This window comes from Dermacentor variabilis, chromosome 8 (assembly GCF_050947875.1).
Source record: "Dermacentor variabilis isolate Ectoservices chromosome 8, ASM5094787v1, whole genome shotgun sequence".
NCBI classification, from domain to species: domain Eukaryota; kingdom Metazoa; phylum Arthropoda; class Arachnida; order Ixodida; family Ixodidae; genus Dermacentor; species Dermacentor variabilis.
The window spans coordinates 97528931-97555482 of record NC_134575.1 but is presented as its reverse complement, the minus strand read 5'-3'; the positions used below and the strand labels follow the sequence as shown (position 1 = coordinate 97555482).

General features: G+C 46.8%; 1 protein-coding gene and 1 long non-coding RNA gene across 3 annotated transcripts in view; one reads left to right on the top strand and one right to left on the bottom strand.

The window, feature by feature from the left end:
* LOC142590450 (uncharacterized) overlaps positions 1-4876 on the bottom strand; it is a 118802-nt gene extending 113926 nt beyond the window's left edge. The window contains exon 1 of the long non-coding RNA XR_012830150.1: positions 4586-4876. This is a non-coding gene — a long non-coding RNA (uncharacterized LOC142590450). The remainder of the gene's footprint in view (positions 1-4585) is intronic.
* LOC142590440 (uncharacterized) overlaps positions 1-24987 on the top strand; it is a 75000-nt gene extending 50013 nt beyond the window's left edge. For both annotated transcript variants that reach the window (XM_075702550.1, XM_075702549.1), the window contains one exon: positions 21151-24987. In XM_075702550.1, coding sequence (XP_075558665.1) covers positions 21151-22613 — 1463 coding nt within the window. In that variant the 3' untranslated portion in view covers positions 22614-24987. The remainder of the gene's footprint in view (positions 1-21150) is intronic.
* Positions 24988-26552: the final 1565 nt, after the last annotated feature.

Here is a 26552-nt window from a genome sequence, read left to right as displayed (position 1 = left end):
ATGAAGATGTCGACGCCGCTTTATTCAAGTGGTTCTGCGAGGTGCGAGCCCAGAATGTGCCCGTGAGTGGTCCGATTCTACAAGCAAAGGCCAGGTCATTTGCAAACTTGTTGGGCCACGATAGTTTCAACCCATTAAATGGGTGGATTCAGCGATTTAAGGACCGGCACGGAATAAGCTGCCGTGTTATCTCCGGGGAGAGCGCACACGTTGATGATTCTACTGTTCAGGCCTGGCTCAGTATAAACATGGAGACCATGCTGGCGAAGTACGCGGAGCGGGACATTTACAATGCGGATGAGGCTGGCGTGTTTTACAATTTGCTCCCAAACCGCACACTCGCACTGTCCCACGAACGCTGCTCCGGTAGAAAGGCTTCGAAGGAGCGGTTTACCGTTCTCTTCTGCGCCAATATGGATGGCAGCGACAAGAGGCGCTTATTTGTGGTCGGAAGGTCGGCGCGGCCGCGCTGTTTCAAAACAAAAGGGTGCCTGCCGATTACATATAAGGCCAACAGAAAGTCATGGATGACTCGGGAGCTACAGTCAAACCTCGATATAACGAACACGCATATAACGAATTATTGAATATATCGAACTCTTCCGAAATCTTTTTTTCAAACACATGTATTTTTAACTTCCTATGGCGAACGCGGTTTGGCATAAAACGGATATAACGAACTTCGCGACGCCAAGCCCTACCTCACTTTATTAGAAGGCGGCAGGCTTCGTTGCACTACAAGTGTGTTGTGCGGCGCAGCAAACGTTCAGGACTACCTAGCAGGCGCTGACAGCGCCACAGATGCCACGTCGTCATCGAGAGTTGACAGCCAAAGAAATCGTCCGCATCTCACAACCGCTGACAGCGCCGCGTCAGCAGCGGCGGCAGCGGTGTGATCGAATGTTGCTTTTGCGTTTTAGTGTTAGCAGTGGCGTGGCCGTCGTGGCGTTTTGTGGAGGCTCTTTCGGTGGTCGTGTCGAGTGCGGTGCGCGGCGACATCTCAGTGACCACGCCTGTACTGACGGACGCCGAAATCGCTGCGGAAGTCTCTGAACATCCCGCAGACAAAGCTCAAACTGGCCCTGTAGACGATGAGAACATTCCGACTTCACAAGAAGCACTTGCTGCGTTGGATTTACTGCGCCGCCACTGCAGTGCTATTGAGGGCAGTGGGTTTGCCCTTGTTGAGTGTTTGAAAACTGTGGAACAGGGCGTGATACGGAATGCGATCAACACCAAGAAGCAGGCCGCGATAACGCAGTTCTTTGTGCGTAAATAAATGAACGTGACCCAAGTAAGCATTTTTCGAGTTGCTGTGCCTTCTCTGATTGAATTTTGCTCCTCTTGCATGTATTTTTTATGAAATTTTATATTAGGAATTATGGATATAGCGAACTAATTTCCGACTTTTTAACTGTTCGTTATAACGAGGTTTCACTGTATTTGCAACTTGGCTTAAAATATTTGACGAGGACATGGTGTCAGAAAAGCGACAAGTTGTCCTAGTACTGACAACTGCAGTGCCCATCATGTAAGTTTAAAGCTCAGTGCAGTGAGCCTCAAGTTCTTGCCCGCAAATACCACAGCCAAGAGCCAGCCGATGGACCAAGGTGTAATCGCTGCAGTGAAAGCGCATTATAAAAGACGCATCTGCGAAAGAAAGCTATTAACCTTCAGCGAGACGAAGCAATGAAGGTAAACCTGCGGAGTGCTATCGATATGATCACGGCATCTTGGTGGCAGATAAAAGCATCAACCATCGCCAAGTGTTTCCCAAAGGCGGGGTTTGTGCGCAACGCCGTGGTCAGCGATCTTGATGTGAGGAACGACGATAGCCACCGCGGCGACGATGTCGACGAAGTCCTCAACGCGGATGATGTGTTGTCCGATCTGGTGAAAAAGAACATTGTTGGACAGGACGACACATTCGAAGGCTTCGTGAACGAGGATTGCGATGACTTTGTCTGCGAAGAAGCAGACTCAGACGAAGCAATTGTAGCAGCAGTGCGTGATCGCGATGCCAGTGTATCGGACGATGACGACGACGAAGGAGACAGCACACCGGAACTTTCGCACAGAGATGCACTGGATTACATAAGCAAGCTCAGGGTGTACTGCGCGCAGAAGGGCTTGAGCGAGAAAGCTTCCCAGCGTCTGATAGCTATTGAAGATGAGATGGTGCATAATGCGGTGAAGGCTCAGCGCCAGACGAAAATAACGGCATTTTTTCATTGATGAAGAAAAATAAAACATTTTGTTTAGTGTCCAATTCTGGTGCTTTACTGCGCGTTATGTTGTAAAATACATAATAAAAGGTGGGTTGACCATATTTGCATGTGAATAAGAGTCTAAAAATGGCGCATTTGATATAGTGCAGTACCGCTTATAATGCGGATTTTCCCGACTCCCGCGACCTACGTTATAAGCGGTCCATGCTGTACACCAGTCATCTGGTGTTGTGCGCAAAAGACTAAATTTCTGGTTGACAAACGAGTGTACTGAAGCCAAAAAAAGACAAAATAAGGCCTGGAGAATCCTATGGAAGTACCCCACTTATAGCAGCCTTTTAAATTTCAAACAGGCCAAAGCCAAAGCACGATTTATTTGAAGAAAGGCAGAGAAATCATTATGGCAGAAATACATATCTTCAATCAATAGTAGAGTCAAATCAAAACGAATGTTGGACCAGGTGAAGAAATTTAAAGGAGAGTACACATCGTACACAGTACTACTACTTACATGTCCAGGCGCACAAACAATACTACAGGACCAGGCCAACTTATTAGGCGAACACTTTTACGTCTCAAATGCATTCTAAATATATAAAGATTCGGCGGAGAAACAGAGACTGCCCAATACAGGGGCTTCAAATGTAATTTATAATAATGCCCTCACATTGCAAGAATTGAACAGAGTTCTCTTTGCCGGTAAGAAAACGGCAACAGGTTTTGACCACATCCACTACACAATGCTGGCACACCTATCTCAAGCATCAGTAGAAACACTTCTTAAATTTTTCAGCAAAATATGGGAATTTGGAGTAATGCCTACAGATTGAAAAAAAATGCAGTAGTAGTGCCTTTTTTGAAATGAGGCAAACCCGCAATATCCCCAAGCAGCTACAGACCCATTGCACTAACAAGTTGTCTAGCCAAACCCTACAAGAGTATCATAAACATAAGACTCACATTCATCCTTGAATCAGGAACCCTAATAGACATGCACCACTGCGAATACAGAAAGGGCTGCTCGACAACTGACCACCTCGTACAACTAGAACATGAAGTACGTAACGGGTTTCTACACAAACAACACTGTCTCGCAGTTTTCTTCGATTTAGAAAAAGTGTATGATACCACGTGGCGGTATGGAATTTTAAGAGACCTGGCTGACTTGGGAGTTCATGGCAGAATGCGAAACTGTGTCTGATTTTATGACAAATAGAAGATTTCAGGTGCGTCTCGGCGCAATAATTTCATGCACATTTACATAGGCAGATGGCGTTCCACAGTGTTGCATTCTGAGCACGACACTCTTCATACTCAAAATGAAGTCTGCTAATAAGATCATCCCATCCTCTTTTATGCACTCAATATATGTCGATGACTTGCAAGTGGCTTGCCGCGCCTGACATCTACTCACTTGTGAAAGACAACTACAAATAATGATAAATAAACTGACACAATGGGCTAACAAAAATGGATTCCGTTTTTCAGCAGACAAAACTGTTACAGTTCTCTTCTCCCAGAAGCGAGGGTTGCACTGCAATCCAGTTCTCACATCGGATGGTACAACATTGCCAGTCAAAGAAGGCCACACATTTTTAAGCATAACGTTTGACACAAAGCTGAACGTAGGAAGCCCACACTAACAAAACTAAAATTCAAGCAAATAAAGCACTAACTATCCTCAAGGTGTTATTGCACAAGCACTGGGGTTCTGACCAAACTTGTCTACTACACATATGCCGGTCCCTTATACGTAGCATCCTCGACTACGGTATTGTGGTTTATGGTGCAGCTAGGCAGTCATACATCAAGCGACTTGATCCAGTTCCCAATCTCGGCCTACGACTGGCAAGCGGTGCCTACAGAACATCGCCTGTCCCAAGTTTGTGCCGTATTTACTCGCATAATGACTGCACTTGCGTAATTATCGCACCCCGAACTTGTTGCAGCGATATGTCGTGTGCTAAGTCTAGCTAATGATGATGGCACTTACTTTCTGTCGAGTGCTACACGAACGACGCTTGAAGACTTATGAAGCGGTCTGCAGGCACCCAACATTCTTAAGCAGATGCCCCATATCATTCCTTTCATCACTTTCCGCACTTCTATGGAAGAAAAGGCTACAACCGAACATGCCTGAGCTTTATTATTTGTAGGCATCATAATGGTTTTGGTCAAAAACACCAAGATAAAAGGCACCTTTCAATTCTTCTCGTCTGCACTCGTGGGCACGCAACAAATCGCGAGCGGCAACGATAGTGGCCACGTTTGCACTGATACGTTAGAAGTCTACCCTATTCATATGCTGACACTTTTAGCACAGCTAAGATATTCACCCACCCTTAGCAGAAACCTACCTTATTAGGATAGCAGTGAAGACAAATGCTGCAGTTTCCGCAGCATGCCTGCCATGGGTTTCTGTCAGCTAAGCGCGCCCATCTCTATTTCTGTCCACTCAAAGCGGACATGGCTGTGTTATTGTCGCAAACTTGCCGGTATTAACGATATTATTCATTACTGATAAGGAAGAAACTGTTTCAATGCACGTAATGTACTTAAGAGAAGAAAAATAATTGCGTTCGGCGCGTTCGGCTTGCTCCGGCGGCCGCCATTTTTGTTTTGATGTCCCGCACTGACAGCGGCAGCCACCTGCTTGTTGACCCTTTGTTATCCCGCAGCAAATGCGGGATGAAAAAAGAAAATGTTTCTTTTCACGGGACATTTAACCCGCATAATGTTCGCACCCAGGAATTTACGTCAATGTTTTTGACAAAAAAGTGTGATCATTATGCGAGTAAATACGGTACGTTGACTGCAATGAGCATTCCTTACAGCACTGCAGAGCACTACTTACACTTTCCTATGTACTGAGAATTTGGTCATCGCCACAACATATATGCTACAGCATCGTAACACAGTGAAAATTACGGGTACAATACAGAAACCAACCCAACACGGTTCGGCCACTTGTCTTACGACATGCAGAATACTGTCAGACTTATGATGTTCCTCATCAGGTCCTGCAGGTTGCTGAAAGGCCACCAAGACTGCCCCCATGGTACAACTTTTCACAGCTATGTGACTGGACACTAACACATTTAAAGAAAAAGATGTTCCATAAGAACACATAATGCAAGAATTCCGAGCTATTCAAGAAAAATATTAAAGTTACACAGAATGTTACACTGATGGGTCTAAAACACGACAATACGTAGGTGTTGGAATACTAACAAAAATTTGGAAAATAGCATTCGGATAAATAATCTTTCTTCTGTCTTTACTGCTGAAGATTATGCGATATGGATGGCAGTAAAAAAATTTACCGCCGACAAGCAGATGAATGCTATCATATATACCGATTCGCTGAGCACACTCGGAGCTCTAAACCTTAACTCCGTGTCTGAACCCCTGCTTGGCGATATCCTAAACATTGTGGCCTATAATAAATACGGAAGAACCATACGATTCTGCTGGGTCCCAAGCCATGTTGGGATACCAAGGAATGAAGCAGCAGATAGATGCGCATTCAATGCATCACAAGAAGGCATAAGACAAACAACACTTCCACACAGAGACAGTATCCAAGCGATTCATAAGGCCCTAGCATCAAAGTGGCAACTAGAATGGGACTTTTGCATAAATAACAAGTTACACATAATAAAACCCTTGCTTGGCGAGTAGAAGTCATGCAGTCACCAGCAACGCTTCTATGAGGTGATCCTATGCATACTCCGAATTGGGCATACACATCTGACGCACAATTTTCTACTTCAAAATGAAAACCCGCTAACTTGCGAGAAGTGCCATGAACCACTTGCAGTAATGCACATTATTATGACATGTCCACATACTGAAACACAGAGATGGAAGCTTTTACAGAATCTCAATAACTTACACATACCTTTACACCCCGCCTCAATATTCGGAGATGATCCGCTAGTGCCCTTCACTGACTTGTTGAGCTTTTTAGAAGAAACCGGTTTTTGTACAGACTATAATGTAATGCAGCTTTCGTTGCTTGAGCATTTGATTTCTTAATATTATTACGATATCATCGAGCGATGCTGAAGGGACGAGCCGCCGCGAGAACGACGACGAAGTGGGTCTGTGCCCTTGGCGCGGGCGAGTGTCGGCCTGGTGGCCTGGCTCCAGTGTAAATACCCTGTATATAGCCTCTTTCATCTGTGTTTTTCCACATGTAACATTCTGGTGGAGGTCAGCGATCCCCGTCCTCACCACGGAACTCCGGAGGGGTCGGTACATCGAGCTTGTCACCATGCCTCCCGGTGACGAGCCCGCCTCAGCAACGGCTTCGGCTTCTCCGACTGCTCCAATCATCACGGTTGCCCAACATCGCGACCCTGGTGTGTTCTCTGGCCTGGAGGGAGAGGACGTTGACGAATGGATCAAGCTCTATGAACAAGCCAGTGCTAATAACAGCTGGGATCCAACGATCATGCTCCCCAATGTCATCTTTTATCTCCGCGGCACCCCACGCGTGTGGCACCAAACGCATGACGACGAGATAAATAGTTGGGACAGTTTGAAAGAAAAGCTCAGGGAACCGTTCGCGACCCCATTGGGCGCAAGGCTGCCGCGAGAAAGGCTCTTGCGTCTCGTGTTCAGACATCTACAGAGCCGTACATTTCGTACATCTTCGACGTCTTGGCTCTCTGCCACAAAGCTGACGATACGATGTCTGAAGCAGATAAAGTGTCGCATGTGCTAATAGGCATCGCCGACGATGCTTTCAATTTGCTTGTTTTCGGTCACATCTCGACTATCGACGCCATCATCAAAGAATGCCGTCGCCTTGAACAAGCTAAGAGCCACCGAATCACACATCACGTGGCTACACAACACTGCTGCTTCGTCGACATGTGAGTGTCCACCGCGTCAGACCACCCCCTGTGACGATGTAGCCCGTATTGTTCGCCGCGAGCTCGAGGCCGCCTATTTGCCGGCTTTCTCCGTGACGCCTCCCGATCCACCAGCAACCACGATTGCGCTGATTCAGGCCGTCGTCAGATAGGAATTTTGGAACATGGGTCTCCACTCCGTGTGTTCAACGTCTCCACCCACGGTTCCCCTGTTCTGTAGCAGGCCTCCTCGTTCCCGGCAGACCTTTTCTGCCACATCTTGCCGCAACCCGTCGGAATGGCGTACCCCTGATGACAGGCCGATCTGCTTCCACTGCTGTCGCATCGGCCACTTCGCTCGTCACTGCCGCAACCGATGGCCACCACCTCCTCGGACATACACCGCTGCTCATTCCCGCCCCTTTGGACCTTCTGTTCCCTATACCACCCGCCATGAACTCATTGCCGCTGATACTCCTGCACCGAACCTTCGGTACAGCCGCTCTCCCTCACCTCGACGCCATCAGTCTCGTTCGCCCCAACCCCGTCGCTTCTCTCCGTCGCCTATCGCCTCCCGGATCCAGCCGGAAAACTAGGCACTGCAGCTTCTGGAGGTGAAGCTGCGTTGTCCACCCTGCCCTCAAATCCTCTGCTCACGTTACACACGAACCAAAACCTTCTTGACGTTGACGTTGATGGCTATCCTGTGACAGCACTCGTCGATACAGGTGCGCATCTTTCTATTATGAGTGCTGAGTTCCGACGACGACTGAAGAAGCTCCTCACCCCAGTGTCGGCACGCGTCCTCCACGTTGCGGATGGCGGTACTGTGCCTGCCCTCGGCATGTGTACGGCACGTGTCAGCATCGCCGGCCGTCACACTACTGTCCTCTTCACCGTGATTGCTCATTGCCCCCACGACCTCATTCTCGGCCTCCATTTTCTCTCCGCGCATTCTGCTCTTATTGGCTGCTCTTCCAGTACCCTTCGCCTTGAGTTGCCGATTCTCGCAGAACCTTCTGACACACCCCAGTGCCGCCTACGCCCCACCTGCTTTATTCGCCTGCCTATATTGAACTCATGTCTTCCCCACCAGTCCCTGATGGCGAGTACCTCGTCACTCCTCTGCCCAACATTCCACTACAGTATGACGTTACCGTGCCTCACATTATACTTACTATTACTGCGAACTGCACTTTCATGCCTATCTTTAAATTTGGATTGGCAAAGCAAATTCTACCGCAAGGTAGAATTGCCTTGCCAACATTGATTGTCTCGGCGACCATCACATGGCAACATTATCGACCGATGCTTCTTGCGAGCTTAGCAGGCCCATCGTGCCAGCGTCGGCCGCCGATCCCAAGATACAGAATATGGTTGCGACGGACCTGTCTTCTGCGCAGGCTGAAGACCTTTACCAACATTATCGTCCTACAGAGATATTTTCGACTTCGACGATCGCCCTTTAGGCCAGACGCTCGTGGTCAAGCATCGGATTCTTACTGGCGATGCTACTCCTATTCACCGACGACCGTATCGAGTTTCTGCGTCGGAACGCCGGGTAATTCAAAGTGAAGTCGACAAAATGCTAGACAAAAACATCATTGAGCCTTCTTCGAGTCCCTGGGCGTCACCTGTAGTGTTGGTTAAGAAGAAGGATGGCGCGTAGCGCTTCTGTGTAGACTACCGGCATCTGAACAACATTACTAAGAAGGACGTCTACCCGCTCCCACGTATAGACGACGCCCTTGACTGCCTCCACGGTTCCAGCTATTTCTCTTCTATTGATCTTCGTTCTGGATACTGGCAGATTGCTGTTGACGATATGGACAGAGAAAAAACGCGTTCATCACACCTGATGGCCTATACCAATTTAAAGTAATGCCGTTTGGATTATACAATGCCCCTGCCACCTTTGAGCGTATGATGTACTCCTTGCTCCGTGGTTTCAAATGGTCCAAACATCTTTGCTACCTCGACGACGTCATCGTTTTCTCACCCACGTTCGACACTCACCTTGAGGGTCTAACAGCTATACTTGATGTATTTCGAAAGGCGAAGCTGCAACTTAACTCGTCGAAATGTCGTTTCTGCCGCCGCCAAATTACTCTTCTGGGTCATCTCGTTGACGCTTACGGAGTACACCCTGATCCCGACAAAACTCGCGCTTTCCGAGACTTTCCGGTTCTGAAGACAGCCGCAGACGTTCGAAGTTTTGTCGGGCTATGCTCGTATTTTCGTCGTTTTGTTCAAGATTGTGCGGCAATTGCTAGACCTCTCACTAATCTTTTGAAGAAAGGCGTACAATTCTCGTGGGGTACTGCAGAAGCCGCCGCCTTCTCTCGTCTCGTCCCTCTTCTCTCCTCACCACCCATTCTCGCCCACTTCGACCCTGATGCCCCTACAGAATTACGTACAGATGCCAACGGTCATGGCGTAGGTGCCGTAACCTTCATCCGGACGGCTCTGAGTTCCTACTTGTCATACCTAAACACCTCCGCTCAACCGTTCTAGAAGAGCTCCACGACGCACCAACGGCAGGACACCTCGGCGTATCTCGAACCTGTGACAGTGTACGGCGCCGCTTTTTCTGGCCGGGCCTTGCCCGTTCTGTACGACGTTACGTCGCCGCTTGTGAACTTTGCCAACGACGCAAGAAGCCTTCCCAGCCCCCCGCTGGTTACCTGCAGCCGCTCGACATCCCTGCCGAGCGCTTCGATCGTGTCGACTTAGACCGTCTCGGCCCATTTCCAGAGTCTACATCAGGAAACAAGTGGGTTGCCGTCGCGGCGGACTACGCGACCCGCTACGTAACCCGCGCTCTTCCGACTAGTTGCGCAACTTATGTTGCGGACTTCCTCCTGCGTGATATCATTTTGATTCATGGTGCTCCGCGTCAATTGCTAACAGACCGTGGCCGTACGTTCTTAGCCAAAATCATTGACGACATCATGCGTGCCTGCTGAACACAGCGTAACTTTACCACCTCCTACCACCCTCAAACGAACGGCCTCACTGAGCGTTTGAAGCGCACCCTTACAGATATGCCTCTAAATACGTTTCAGACGACCACCGTAACTGGGACCAGGCTCTACCTGGCATCACATTTGCGTGTAACTCTTCCCGTCTTGAAACTGCTGGCTTTTCGCCTTTTTACCTCTTGTATGGCCGTGAACCGACGCTACCACTGGACACTGTGCTTCCGTCCATCACAGGTTCAACTAGCGCTTATGCCCGTAATGTTATCGCCCATGCTGACCATGCTCGCCAACTTGCGCGCACCTCACAAGTCTCTCAAGGCAAACAAAAGCAACGCTACGACTTCCGTCACCGCGATGTCCATTTTGTGCCCGGCGCCCTCGTGTTGCATTGGTCACCATCGCGTAAAGTTGGCCTTTGTGAAAAACTGCTTTCCTGCTACCCAGGCCCATATCGTGTGCTTCGCCAAGTAAACGATGTCACCTACGAAATCGCTCTAGACACACCCACGACGTCCTCCGCTGTGACAACCACTGACATTGTCCACGTCGCCCGACTCAAACCCTACAACTCTCCACGCGCCTTTGATATTTAGCAGCACCGTGATGGCGCTTTTGCGCTGGGGGGTAGTATTACGATATCATCGAGCGATGCTCAAGGGACGAGCCGCCGCGAGAACGACGACGAAGTAGGCCCGTGCCCTATTCGCGGGCGAGTGTCGGCCTGGTGGTCTGGCTCCAGTGTAAATACCCTGTATGTAGCCTCTTTCATCTGTGTTTTTCCACACGTAACAATATCTTCTGGCTGGCACAGCATGGCTTTAGTCGCTCTTGCGCCATTGAACCCAAATTAGCTCACCAGCTTTAAAATGACGCGTTTATGGTCACTGCCTATGCTACTATACCCTTCCTCGTCAATGACCATTTCTCTCAACTAATCATGAATTCCTTCTATCATCCGGCAGTAATCAATTGTCGAATGCCGGTTTTCCACTTCCCACGTGGTCTGCCTGTCATACTTAGGCCCTGTATTCACGATAACGAGGTTATGTTGCTTACAAAGATCTAGCATTGACTTCCCATTGTTGTTTGTATAGCCATATAGATCCTGTATGTGGGCATTCAATTCACCTAATGGAATAATTTGGGCACCATTCCCGAAATCCTTGATATTGGCATTTAGACATTCCACTAACCCTTGATTCTTCTCTCTGCAATTATTTCCAGTCCACAAGTTCGTTACACCTGCAGCAAAGTTTTCTTTCCACTAATTGTACATGACAACCACAGATGCTCTTGACATTTTGAATTTATTATTTTCCATTTGACTCCCTGATGGATGAGCGTTCCGACTCCCTCTCCCTTTCTTTGAGATTTCTTTCTGTTGCACCCTTCCCAAACATAATTCCCAATCACTGGCGGCTCTTTCGATTCTCTAATTGGTGTGTTTCTGTAACCGAATACACCCCTGTTTGTTCTTTATTTAACTGCTCCTCAATCTCTACCCACGTCTCCTTTCTTCTGCTGGCCTGCATGTTTATGTAGCCTTTGCATGGCGAGCTCTCTTTCTTGATTTCCTCCTTTTGCTTTTTTTTTACAATTATGCTATTCCGAGGTTCCTTTAGGGGGACCTTTTTCATCACTACTTACACTGGCCTCCTGATCGTCCGTGGGCCCCTTAAGAATGCAACCGCACGACCAGCAAGTCGCCTGCTCCCTTCTCGTCCAAGCCTGTGGTTGAAGTGGACCCCGTCTCGTTAGAAACCACCACGCCTTTTCACTTCCCTGTTTTCAACAGCGTGTCTACCAACCGGGAGCACCAGGAATTCTCAGGGATTTTGAGTAGTCTGGAAAAACTCAGGGAATTTGTGCCTCTATCAGGGAAAGTTTGCTGTAATTTTATTGAAATGGTCGAAAGTCGTGGTAATGCTGGCTCGAGTAACAGACAGGAATCGTAATGAATCGTCATTGATTGTCTGTCGTCGGCTGGAGGAGTTGCCAGTGTACAGTCAACAACCAACTTTCCGGATTCCCGATAATTTGGATGGATTCGCGGCACCTCCACGTAGCCCATATAGTCGGTGTATCAGAACGTCAAAAATTTCGGACGCAAGAACTCTTCGACGTCCGTTTTTCCGGACGTTTTGCCTTAACCGCAATTCCGAAACGGCGTTAATCGAAGCCACCACCGCTGCCATTTTGATTACCTCGCCGCCTCGAACCGGCGCTCTCGCATGCAGATCCGCTGGCAGCCGTAGCCACCACTGCAGCAACGCTAGGCCTAGCTGCTTCGACTTTCGCTGTGAAGCTTCTTGCCATTGGGTGCCGTGTTTTTTATTGAGCGAATTCGCTGCTGTCAGCAATGCCACGGACTCCGCCTTTGTGGTCTTCGCGATTGGCTTAGAAGCTTGGAAAGCACAGTGCGTTGCATAATGCCCGTTCCCGAAAGTCAGCTTCGCCTCCGTACGGAAATGTTACTTGGTGAAGCATACGTAAAAGTATTGCAGTGAATCATAACAAGCGTGGGAAGCGGCTATGCCACCGGACACAGTATGTATTCCTTAATTATACGCGCTTGCACCCGGTCTCCCCTGTCACAGTACGAGCACCGATATGCCTAATACGTGTACCGACAGGCCTTCAGAGCGTTTTCGAATGTGCCTATGGCGGTTTGAGCCCGTAAGGGCATTAAATGACATGCATTTATTTTTTCCAACTGGCCGATTTTTCGGACGTTTTGGCGGCCCCTAGGGAGTTCGGAAAATCGGACGTGGACTGTGCAATTGACCAAGATGATGCTTCAAATAGTCCGTGGGGCGAACGAGTGGCGGAAGGAGGACAAGAACAGAAAGACCTATGCATTGAGGAAAGAACGGGAAAGGAAGTGTGCTGCCGCCGATTTGAAGGAGCTTGAGCTCAAAAAACAATGTTGGTTGATTCCGAGATACAGGTGTCCCTCATCCAAGCCAAAATAAACTTTTTGAAGCCGTGAAACACAACACTGAGGCGTCATGCGTGGGCTTGAGAGTATGTTAGGACAGTGGAGGTTGACTTACGAGCTGTTGAAAATCTAAATTGTGACACAATTCGGGCCTCATACCACTGAGCTTGCTATCAATTGATAAAAACAGCTCATATTCGAAAAGATTTGCTTCTGTATGCATCTGCTTTTCGTTAGTATTTGAGAATGTCCGACTCGATTTGCAATTTTTTTCAAAGACGTTTTATTTGCTGTGCTTTTTACTAACCCCTCCCGTCTATTCTATTTTTGCATTACATAAACACTACTCCTTAGTATTCAAATTGGATTAAGTCGTTCTTTTTTTAAAGAAAATTCATATGCTTACTAGAGAGTGACACCATCGGGTGATATGGTTTCAGCCCGTCTTGACATAAAACATAGTTCTGCATCACTCTGGGAATCTTGCAAAGGCACTCAGGGAAAACCTGGAAAACTCAGGGAATTTGGAAATGTCAACTTGGTAGACACCCTGTACAACGTCGAAACCTTTCTCTCGGCTCATAGTCCATATAGCTTCATTAGTAGCCACTATGGCTCTTTGTGCGTTACTATCACGTGCAGGCATATCCGGCACCATGCACACCACGATCTACACCTGAGGGGACAGCTCACACAAGTCGTCTGCCTCCTTTGCCAATGGCTAGGCTAGTCCTGTCTTTTTTGTTTGGGATGTTATTTAGCCCACCTGTGACTACGACAAGGTCACGTCCGTGGGCTATTCCCGCAAGCTTTGCTTTTGCTTGCTCCATGGCAGTGCCTAATGTCACTCTTGGAAATATCCCTACCGCCACTCTTTTTTCAGCTTTCACCCTCTCCACAATTGCCTCTGAGCACCTAGCCAGGTTTGCGTCGCCGGCGATAATCATACTTTCACTCTCTCCTATTGTCGAGGCCTCTCCCTGCTTCCCTTTGTCAAGCTTTTCTGGTCGTGGCGGTGGTAAACTTTATTGAAAGTGGGAAGGGAAAAGGGGGAGGTTTCCGTGTCGTTTGGATTTGACAAGGGGCATTGACCTCTGCGTTCCTGCTTTTCATTTGTGGTCGCATCAAGATAGGTGAAGCTCTTTCCAGGTACTCGCACCCTACTTTGCATACCTTCCACGTGCTTTGTTGACACTCCCTCTCCATTCATGTTGGCAGACTGCGTTGCATTGTCGCGAACATTCTCCTTCACGATGGCGGCCCTGTGCAGCTTTTCTTCGGCGGCTTGGTCTTTTTTCCACCGCCTTCTGTCCATCACGCTCCAGCTCTTTGACCCGTTTCTCAATTTCATCCTGGAAAGCCCCCATTTTCTTCAGCCTAGCATCGACATCACAGTGTCTGGCGATTGACATGATTTCCTCCCTGTTCTCATCCGGCCCCTTGTCTACCTTGGGGGACTCCCTGTACACTGCACGCTTTACCATCTTTCTTGCCATGTGTTGCACTTCTCTTTTTCTAATACAAACACCGAAGCTTTCAGAGCATGTGCCTTCTAGCAAAGGCCTATACGCACAGAATCTAGATCCTTAAAATGCTGCAAAGTAGTTATCACCAATGATTTAGAAGCAATGAAGGCCTCACAGACTTAAGGTACTACATGTGTTCACACGTGCTCAAACACGCTCTCACTGTCCTACCAAAGCAGTACTACCGATACCAATGCACACAGACTGCAACCACTAATAGCTAATGGTATTGCGACTTCCAAACTACTATTTAAAAGCCACAAAGGCTAACGTCCCAAAACAGTTGCATGTGTTGAAACACGTTTCGCGAATGGATGCTGTGGCTATCCTGCAGAACTAAACACACACACACACACACACACACACACACACACACACACACACACACACACACACACACACACACACACACACACACACACACACACACACACACACACACACACACACACACACACACACACACACACACACACGCACGCACGCACGCACGCACGCACGCACGCACGCACACACACACACACACACACACACAAAGAAAACTAGTCAATTACTATTTAAAGGCTAAAAAAATCAGGAAATCAAAAACAGAAGCAAGCTGAAAGCATGTACCAAAAACTCGCCATCTTTTCGTCGATGCCACGGGGCCCTGGAAAAACACGTCCATCCGCCGCAAACATCACTGACACCAGCAGGACGGAAGTGGTAACAGTGGTATACCAACTATGTCTCATTGAGTGGGGGGAGTGTCAAACCACAAACGATCTGTGCTCTCTTTCTCGCTCTCTATCTCTCTCTATGTATAATATATATATATATATATATATATATATATATATATATATATATATATATTGCGAATGACTATAACAACATGTGAAATTGTGTCGAAATGCTGCACTCAGTTATATTTACAGTTGCCGACCGATTTCTCAGACTACAATGGGATGGGAAAATGTCCGAATACAGCAACAGTCCGAAAAAACTTCTGAATGGGCAAAATGAACTTTATATTTGCGGATCAACATTAAAAATTGGAGGACGCTTAAGCTCCGCCTTCAAGAGTGGAACGCGATAGCGTTCCCGTCGACCCGCCAAGGGGTGTAAGACAATGGGCTACGGCGCAGCGACTACGCGCCCAGTATCGGACACGGTGAGCGTTGAGCAACGCAGCGTTCGGCGCGACAACGAAATGTGCGCCTGAGCAAGCGACGCACGCCTGAGCCTTAGAAACAGCTCGTTTCTAAGGCAACACCGCGTTCACTAGAGGCGCTTTTGTACCGCTTTGAAGCATCGAACTCGTGGCTCAGTGGTCAATAAAGAAAAAAAAACTCGTGGCTCAGTGGTAACGTCTCCGTCTCACACTCCGGAGACCCTGGTTCGATTCCCGCCCAGCCCATCTTGGAAGTTACTTTTTATTACGAAGTGCCTGCCGTGATTTATCGCTCACGGCCAACGCCGCGGACACCGACGCCGACGACACCGGCTTTTCTGCGACACGAACTCCTTAACACTATCGCGTTAAAATAGTCACGGATTGTGCCTTGCCTCATTTTGCACCTCCATGCGACGACATCCGCTGGTATTTGCGCGAGGGTTGTCCTCTCGTCGTACACATTTGACAGCAACATCAGCGCACTGTTAATGTCCGATGTCGTTGGTTGAGGACACCTGAAGCATCGGATCCGGAATCACTTTGCAGTGTAAGCACTTGTGTCACGACCTCGTGGTGAGTAGGCTCCGCGCACAGTTGAAGGTTCAGCAGCGCAAAAGCCAGCGTGCCTATTTGCTATCGTTGCTGGCTGAACGGCCTTCCACGAATCAGCAAGCATGCAGACTGCCGTGAAGAGGTTCACGGTGTGCACTTTTTCGTTGTTGATGCACAGGATTGTGCGGTGAAGCAGACTAGCATGGTAGAGCGCTTTTAAGTTTTTGTATCTCGCCCTGGCCCATGGGGTGTAGCCCACTCGTGGTATTCGGGGGCAAAAATTCCAGCCGGATGGCCTGGAGATTGTCTGCAGCGCCATGGGCTGCACATTTGTCGACAAAAATCACCACTTGGCATTGCTGGGATCGAAACATTCCGTCCATAAGGCGCAGGTAACCCTCGAATAATGATTGCGTAATCCATGCCTTTAGATTGGTCATGTACCATACTGGCAGGTTTCTGGGGCCCTTGAAGCACCTGGGGTTTTGCGACTTTCCAATCACAAGAAGTGGAATTTTCTCGGTACCGGTCGCGTTCGCACCGACCGTAACCGTAATTATTTCTTTGCTGAGCCGCCCTCCAGTACTTGGATCACCTGAGAAATACAGCAAACGGTCCAGCATCCTAAAGAATAAAACCGTTTCATCGCAATTAAAAATTTCGTCAGGGCTGTAATATTGCAGGACAAAGATCAAATCATTGCGGCAGTATTCTGCCACCACAGCCTGCCTGGTTGACGGCTCCACTGTCACCGCACATCTTCTTAAAGGATACTCCATGCCTTTTCTTAAAGCTGCGCAGCCATCCTTCAGTGAACTTAAAGTTGTCAATGTTCATCTTGATGGCGAGATCTTTGGCCTTATGTTCAAGCGTGTCACCAGAAACTGGAAGAGTCTTTCTCCGCACCCCTTTAAGCCACAATTTGAATGCGTCTTCCAGATGCAGATGATCACCCTTGCTGTCCGTTTTTTTCTTTCGAGTGAATTCTCGAAGGCAGACAGTATCTTGCTCTTGTTTCGGATGTAATCTGAAACTGCTTGCTTCGACAGCTGGAACTGCTTCACCACGTCAGCATGCGTCCGTCCTTTCTCCATGAGTTCAATGATCGCAGCTTTCTTTTCCAAAGTTAAGGTGGTGTAGTTGCCGCATTTCTTCTTTGCAAAGTTCGGCGGAGAGGCCTGAGGCGAGGCTATAGTGTCTAGAACACACAGCTAAAATTCACTTCCGAAAGGCGAGAATATCCCGGGAGACGCACGCTGCACACAAGTGGCAAAGTTAACCGTTCACGATCGATGGATGGATAAAGCTTAACCCTTGAAATCGGGTGGCGGCTCATGTCACCTAGTTGCGACACCAATTCAATTAAAGCCACCAGCTGTTCCAAACAAGCCTCAAGCCAGCGTAATTCAACATGGTGGCATGCGGGGTGCCGGTTGATCCCCAAAAGAGGAAGGCATAGGCGACGACTGTCTACAGCTTATAAGAGTGATTTACCTAGAAAATACAGTTTGCGATGAATGGGAAGGGATGAGGAGCGAGAAGAAGGTTGATATCAACATGTGACTGAGGCAGGGGTGCCTGTTATCCCCACTGCTGTTTATGATGTTCATGGTGAGGAGGGAAAAGGGCTAGAATGAAGTAATATTGGGTTTAATCTCTCATACAAGCAAACCGGTACAGGAGTAGAGCAGCAGCTTCCAGGTTTATTTTATGCGGACGACATTGCGTTGCTAGCAAACACGCAAAGTGACATGCATTGTCTGGCCAATTCTGTGGACAGGAAGGCCATAAGTTAGGTCTGAAATGTAGTGTTGAAAAAATGAGGTGCAATAGTTATAATTGAAAACAGCGAACAGTGACAATACAGGGCCAGGAAATATCTTGCGTAAAAGAATATAAACACCTTGGCATACAGATAAATGAAGGCAATAAATGTAAGGAGACACAGGAAAAAAGAATAAGGTAAAGAGGAAGAGAAGTGCGGCCATAACGAAACACAGAGCACTAGGGAGATACAATAGGTGCGAGGTGCTGTGGGGTATGCGGAAAGATCTAATAGTTCCAAGACTTACATTTCGAAATGCGGTTGTTTGCTTGAAATCAGGGATACAATTGGGACTCGATTGGAACCAAAGGTCAGCCGGACGCCTCGCTTTGGGCACTCGGGAAGACTATAAATGAAGCTATCCAGAGTGATATGGGCTGGACAAGTTTTGAGGTGGAGGAAGCTCACAGACAAACTAATCGTGAATAACGACTGAGGAATATAGAAGAAAGTGAATAGACTGGGAGAGTGTTCAGGTGTTTGTACAAGAATAACATTCATTCATAGTGGAGGAAAAGAACTAGGAAGCTTACCAGCAAGTATGCGGCCTGTGTGGTGAGGAACACAGCAACAAAGAACATCAAGCGAAAAGTCAGAAACTGAAATAATCTCGTGGGTGGTGTCAATGAAAAAAGAAACGTACCATGAGTAACTACGTAAGATGAAAAAGCTAAATCAGAAAAGAAACAATTTATGATAACTCAAAGGGAAGCTCATTACATTTTGAAGAGAGATCAGAATGCCTCTGAACACGTACTTATAAAGGGAGATAGGAAGAAGAAGCATGTGCTTGCTGCGGTACAGTAGGGAAACGATAGAGCGTGTTTTAGTATTAGAATGTGAAGACATTTTCCCAGTGGTTGACGTAGCCACCACTGGCCTTGAAGCCCTTGAGTTCAGCGAGAGCAAGTGAAAAATACACATGTCCGCAATAGAGATTAGTAAGAGGCGGTAGGAAAATTGGTGGAAGAAAAGTAGGGAAACGACAAAAAACGGAGACGTACAAAAGCACAGTTCACAATAGGGGGTCAGAAAATTTGGTTGTGGGAAATCATTTTTTTTCTTTTTTAACCTAGGTAGGATATTAAGCAGTATAGTAGCAAGAGCTTGGTGGTGCAACCCACCGCCTCCTCTCCTTGCTGGAGCAAAGAGAGGAGGTGCCGCCGGTGAAAGGAATGGAGCATGGTATATTAGAATGTGAAGATATCTGCGCAGCGGTCGATTTAGGAATCACTAGCGTCCTTGAAGCCTTTGGATTCATCAAGAGCAGGGGGAAAATAACCATGTCCGGAATGGAGATTAGTAAAAGGCGACTTGAAGCTTGGAAAAAATTAGGTAAACTAGAAACAACAAGGGCGTACAAGAACAAAGTTCACAATAGGGTTTCACGAAGTTTGTTTATTGGAATTCATAGGTAGGACATTGGACATTAAACTAGCAAGATGTTGGTGGCGCAACCCACCGCACCGTTCCAAAGTGTGTTGTACGGGAGCACTTCGGCACCAGTTCTGTGACAGCATGGAAGAAGTTGACGTTCGTGTGTGTCTCACTGTCAGTTTTTCTATCTGGCTTCCTTGTGTTAGTGGCCCTTTTCGAAACGCCGTGCCCATGTTGCTGAGACGAACATTCCTGTTAAATTATATATATATATATATATATATATATATATATATATATATATATATATATATATATATATATATATATATATATATATATATATATATATATATATATAAGCACCCTCGCTGGAACCGAGGGGTAAGTTGGGCACGATATGAAACTAGTGTGTGTGTGTCATTCCTTCGGAGCCACCGATGGTGCTCTGTGCCTCCATTTGCAAATACTACGATACCTTCACCTGCTAGTGTGTTAAAATCCACTGCGCTTTGCAAAGGGAGCATACCATTCCTTGTCAGTTATAGCAATCATTTGCCAATATTTTGCGATGGCAGAGCACATGGAGCAGAGCGCACTCTAAAAGAAGTTGCCGTATTTTTGCATCTCTAAGCTGCACCAAACATAGTAAAAAATTTACTGTAAAATCAGGATCGGGGTGTGAATTACTGGAATTTGGATTTGAAGTTTCACTCCATGACAACACAGCGTGCGCTGCCCCAAAGCCACACTTCAGGGCAAGGTTCTCAAGTACTCATACTTTCGCTATCTCCTGGGGAATCCCACCCTTTTTCCACCCCTGTGTGTTGAATCTCCCTTCTCTCCTGCACAGTCGGTCATTTTCCTCCTCTGTGTGGGTCGCCATTTTGCATTTAGAAGTCAGTGAATAGTGCACATGGTGCTGGAAAAGTAGAACTTGGGCCACGATAGGCCGTGTTCACCGGCCCAAATCCCGTCTCCAGAAACAGTAAAGCAGTCATTGGCTTCAGATATGACATGGAAAAGCGGTTTATCCCCAAATGGATGCTGTTTTGTAAACATCTAGGGGTTGCGTATGCAGTTGTTACCATGGGTTAAAGACGCATATTATTCTTTCTTTCTTTCTGGGCTGTTCTGAAAGAGGATGCGGGTTGTAGGTGTTGGCAGGTTATGTGAGGAAAACTGCGGAATTTCCTAGCCCACTCCTTGCAATCTCGACTTACGATAACATTGCCAAAGTTGAATGTGTGGTCAAGAAGAAACTCGCTGATGAAGTCTCGTATAAAACAAATTTGTTGTGCCAGCGAATCATAAATTTTGCAAGTGCCTAATGTGGTTACCGGGCGTCAAGTGATCGTTGAGGATATGAGAACAGGCTTGGTCAAAGCATTTTTGAAGTGTTCTCTAAGGGTCATAGTAGAGAGTAGTCAAGCACTCCACATTCTGTCACTTTGTAATTCTTTAGCTTTCTGAAAAATCCGTTTTATAAGTGGACTTCACAAACAGGGTCATGAAGCATTCAAATGCAGAAATATGGAGTAAATAAAAATGACCATTAGTTCTTTCTTTCATCATACTTAAAGTCACCCTGAAGATCTCCCAAATCAAATGAAAAAGATAGCTTGTCAATAAAGTTAGCATCTGTGTTCGTTTTTGGCATTTCCTAAAAACCCTTATTTACTTTTTATTTACTTTTTTATTTGTGCAGCATTGGGGCCTTCAATTTCTGCATCAACTGCCAAATATGACAACTCAAAGCAAGGATGCCTCCACCCATGTCAGCTATGTGACTATGTGGCTGATGAACTATTTCTTCTGGAAGCACATGCCAGCATCCATACTGGCCAGAAGCCATTTCATTGCCCTTCATGCTCTCGGAGCTTCTCACACAAGTGTTATCTGAATGTCCATTTGCGGACTCACACAGGCGAGAAGCCATTTGACTGCCCTTCATGCTCTCGGAGCTTCTCACGAAAGCCCCACCTGAAAGCCCATCTGCGCACCCACACAGGCGAGAAGCCATTTGACTGCCCTTCATGCTCTCGGAGCTTCTCAGAAAAGGGCCACATGAAAGCCCACCTGCGCACCCACACAGGCGAGAAGCCATTTGACTGCCCTTCATGCACTCGGAGCTTCTCACGGAAGAGCGGCCTGAAAGCCCACCTGTGCACCCACACAGGCGAGAAGCCATATCAGTGTCCTTCATGCTCTCAGAGCTTCTCAATCAAGGGTTGCCTGAAAGCCCACCTGCGCACCCACACAGGCGAGAAGCCATTTGACTGCCCTTCATGCTCTCGGAGCTTCTCAGAAAAGCGCCATCTGAAAACCCACCTCCGCACCCACACAGGCGAGAAGCCATTTGACTGCCCTTCATGCTCTCGGAGCTTCTCAGAAAAGGGCAGCCTGAAAGCCCACCTGCGCACCCACACAGGCGAGAAGCCATATCAGTGCCCTTCATGCTCTCAGAGCTTCTCACAAAATAGCACCCTGAAAACCCACATGCGCACCCACACAGGCGAGAAGCCATACCAGTGCCCTTCATGCTCTCGGGGCTTCTCACGAAAAAAAGACGTGAAAATCCACCTGCGGACTCACACAGGCGAGAAGCCATTTGACTGCCCTTCATGCTCTCAGAGCTTCTCACGAAAGCCCCACCTGACAGCCCACCTGCGCTCCCACACAGGCGAGAAGCCATTTGACTGCCCTTCATGCACTCGGAGCTTCTCACGACAGCCCCAGCTGAAAGCCCACATGCGCACCCACACAGGCGAGAAGCCATTTGACTGCCCTTCATGCTCTCGGAGTTTCTCACGACATAGCAGCCTGCAAGCCCACCTGCGCACCCACACAGGCGAGAAGCCATTTGACTGCCCTTCATGCACTCGGAGCTTCTCACAAAAGGCCCACCTGAAAGCCCACCTGCGCACCCACACAGGCGAGAAGCCATATCAGTGCCCTTCATGCTCTCAGAGCTTCTCAAAAAAGGGTCACCTGAAAGCCCACCTGCGCATCCACACAGGCGAGAAGCCATATCAGTGCCCTGCATGCTCTCGGAGATTCACACACAAGGGCAACCTCAGGAAACACATGAGGCGAGAAGCCACTTCATTGCCCACTCTGCCTTCAGTGATTCTCGTTGAAGAATGCCCTGAAGATACACCGGTGCATTAATACAAGTGACCGGCCATATAGTTGCATTGCCTAGCTGCTTCAGGTCCTCATCACTTGAACTTACTTGGAGAGCGCAGCACCATGATTCAATTCAATTCACTTTATTTTCAACACCACGATGTTGAGGACCGCGAACCGAAAGCCTTTTATGGCTTGACAAGGTCCGCAGCCCTTTTTAACAAGCAGTGACAGAGCATAGGGTTAGGTATTACATATTAAGCTAGAATTGCCTAAGTCCCAATAACACGAGTGTCAGACATAATGCATATATATAATATATACATACATATATGTGTAAAAGGAATTCAAGTGAAACAGAATGTATACTCACGTACAATTGAAACCGAAAGAATTAACGCTAATTACTAATGCACATTATACATATAGGAAAACAAATGTGTCACACAATACATACTGCAATGCACAATTCGGCAAATACACTGTTACAAAAACAATTTGTTCCATTTTTCCATACTATAGGGTAGTTTAACAATCTCGTTTAACTAGAGTCTGAATTAAAAATCTACATTCGTGTAGCATGTTACGTACTGTTCTACTGCATCAGGTAGGACAAGTGTCTCCACATGCTCCTGAGAGCAAGCTTTAACTCGGGCCCAACTTTGATGCCGCCTATTCAAATACATGTAAAACGCAGAAATGCTTTTCTGAAATAACCAGTGGGCTGATTGTAACGAAATTTGTTACATTTGAGAGAAAAAGCTAAATTCTGGTGACTGCTGGAAGCATAATTCAGTTTGAAGGCCTGAATGTTATAACAGAAATTTACAAAGATTTTTCATCTTTAAAAATATTAGAGCCAGAACTTCATAAATTTTTAAGTCTGCACGTGGAATAGATATCGTAGCTCTGTAAACTGCATACGCTAGATATTCCAAAGCAGAGAAATGTGATGTATCAATGTATATCTTGTCAACTTGTTACACTGTTTACAGGAACTTTGCAGATGTCCTACTCATTTATGAGTAGCTTATTTTAACGCTTTCTTTCATACCTAAATATTGTCCGCTTTAGGCGTCCTATTTGGAGCATTTTACATAATTGCAGTATTTTTCATTGCTGAGTTGCCAGAGTTGTAAATTTGATAGTGTCGTTTTTTGAAAATTCGTGATTTTCAACAATAGCTATTAAAAGATTGATGGCCTAAATCAAAAATTCACTACCAACAGTCACTACATTCTATTTCCTTTATATGCAACAAACCTCATCTGGTTTCGTGCAGTAGTTTTCAAGAAAAATGATCTCTCCTTTGCCATGTATGTAGATGGGAGCCCCCAAGCTGAAGTTTGCTCTTAAAGGGTCTCTGAAACACTTTTGTGGGGTTACCATATTTTCTCTAGATCTTTTCTCAACACGTTATGGAACACAGAGCAAAAGGATTTACGAGAACTAACCCACATAAAGCCGTTGTAGCTGAGAAAAAAGTCGAAATACAATTAAACTTTAATTAAAAGAAGTCGGCAAAACACCTTTTTGCCTTGTTATATTGCGGCTTTTCATTATTTGAAAAGTAATTGATGTTCCTTCGGGTCTTCAAAATTACTGTTTGCATGCCCCTACAAACTATGTACGTTCACTGTAATAATTATTGCACTACGGATGTCTAAATGATGTGTTCTTTAGGTTCTGTTTTTTTTCAGTGTTCTCTTTGGTACATATGAACTTGTTCTCTTAGACCAATTCATGTATTTGTTGGCTCTTGGTTCTGGTCTACATGGTTCATCGCGGATTCTTTTGATCTTATTCTACTCGTGCCTTTCTTTTTTTTTACAAATGGGTACTTTTTTTGAGGAATTGATTGTTCAGTAAGCGAGCTTTCCACTGTCTGTTTCATCAGAGCATCAAATAAATGCCAGTGTTTGGTGAGTATTCGTTGTCTGTTCTTGATATTTCAATAAGTTATTGACGGCATGCAATATAGGGATGCTAGCATTTTATTATATCTGGGGCTACAAGAGAAGTTGAATGACGGTAGTTGGAACTTCATTATTAACACAAAAGAAGCCTGTTATAAGTAACATAGATGAGTAATCTAATGTTTGAGACGAATGTCAAGTCCACCATGCTTAAGTCATTCTTACATTTTATTTCAACTAATGTACCAGCAATAGTGCGACATATATTTGTAGGAATATTTGTATAAACTTTACATATTGAATTGAGCTTATAAGCCTGCGCTGTGTAATACATTTGTGTGCAGAAGCATTGAAATTGGGCCAATCCTGTTTTCCGAAATTTGAAAAAGATGCTTTCTGGATTGCAGTTGTACTAGTTTCTCATCAGGAACTTCCTCACCGACAAAATTGTGTACAAGACATGCTTTTAAGATAATAAATACAAGGGTTTACTGTTTCAATTAAGGGCGTGCAAGTATTTGACACGGTAAAGTAGACACTTTGTCAATACAACTATATTCTAATAGCCTGCGAACACTTGAAACACTATGTGTACAGAAATAAACCTCAAACTGAAGCAAAAGTATGATAAATGTCACCCCCATGGGCATACACTCGCCACCGGGTGGCCAGGTTTAACAGACGTGTGCATTTTCATCTCCGACAGTCACTGTCTTCCTCCTGTTACTTTGGGCCTTAGGGCCCAAAAGTCGCATCGACCGGGGTCATGGATTACCCAGAGGCAGCTTTGAATGTTCCATTACCCGAGGACATGGAATTACAACAGTTTGAAGACGCACTCACGCCAGAGAATGCGCCAACCCTAACGAGCACCTCGACCGATGCCATGGTGGACACCACCGCTTCGAGAAAGACGCCGCTGCGTCCAGACGTGAATCCATTCGCTCCTCTTGCTGATCCTGAGCCACCAAGAGGGAGCAAAGGCAAGTACGATGATTTACTCGTCTCAAACCTCCTCATTGTACCCACCGCCAAGCATGGGCATAAACGCTCACGCGGAACACTGACCGCTATAGCTGCAGCAGCTAAACCCAAGGCTGCGTTTCGTCATGGCGTCTTTCACTGCAACGCAACGCCATAGTTTAATGCGTATGACTCGGACTCGGTGTCTACTCGCGAAGATGACAGCGAACAAGGAGCATGGAAAACCGTTACATATAAACGCCCCGATCCAGCCAAGAAACAAGCGAACGCGCACCCAACGCCGTTCATATGCTCACACTGTGATCCTAAAACCTCCAGAGCCATGCAGAATCATGGATGAAAATTTCATTGTTATTGATGAGGCACTTCGGAATCATATGCACAACGCTCCCTCAACGCATTAAAGGGAAGCTGACCCGATCGTTCAGGTCAGATATTTGGACAGGAGTAATCAAATAGCGGTTGACACCGATCATCGCGACACGAGATGCCGTTCTGTCTTTAATACAGCTTCCAATAAATGGCAAGCCAGCTGTATTTCAAGCATACGAGGCCATAGAAAGGGATCAAATGTGGGGTATTATCCGCAACGCAGGAGGAATGACATCCGAGCAGGTTACCATGAACCTGCACTGCCGGAAGTGCGACATTATCAGCGCTCGCCCCATTGGGGAGAAAGGCACCACTGTAGTCACTTTTAAAGGGTCTAGCCTTCCATACAAAATCGGGCCCAAGTGTTTCACAATACTAGTCTATCCGTTCAAGTCGCAGGTCTACACTTGTGAGACGTGCCACAAATTAGGACACGGAAAACAGCATTGTCCGAATTTTAACAGACCGCGTTGTGCCACATGTGGCGGAAAGCTGCATGGCAGTGACGAGGTCTGTCCCAACCAGGGGCCGAAATGCCGCAATTGGGGGGGGGGGGGGTAAACACCTTGCAACGGCTCAAGACTGCCCTCAGAGCATAAAGATCAACAAACAGCTGCGCGTGAAGTCAAAACGCCCTCACAATCAAAGCCAGAACTCCATAGGTTCACAACTGCAAGTTCATGAGCGCCCTCAAAAGACAGTGACCCTG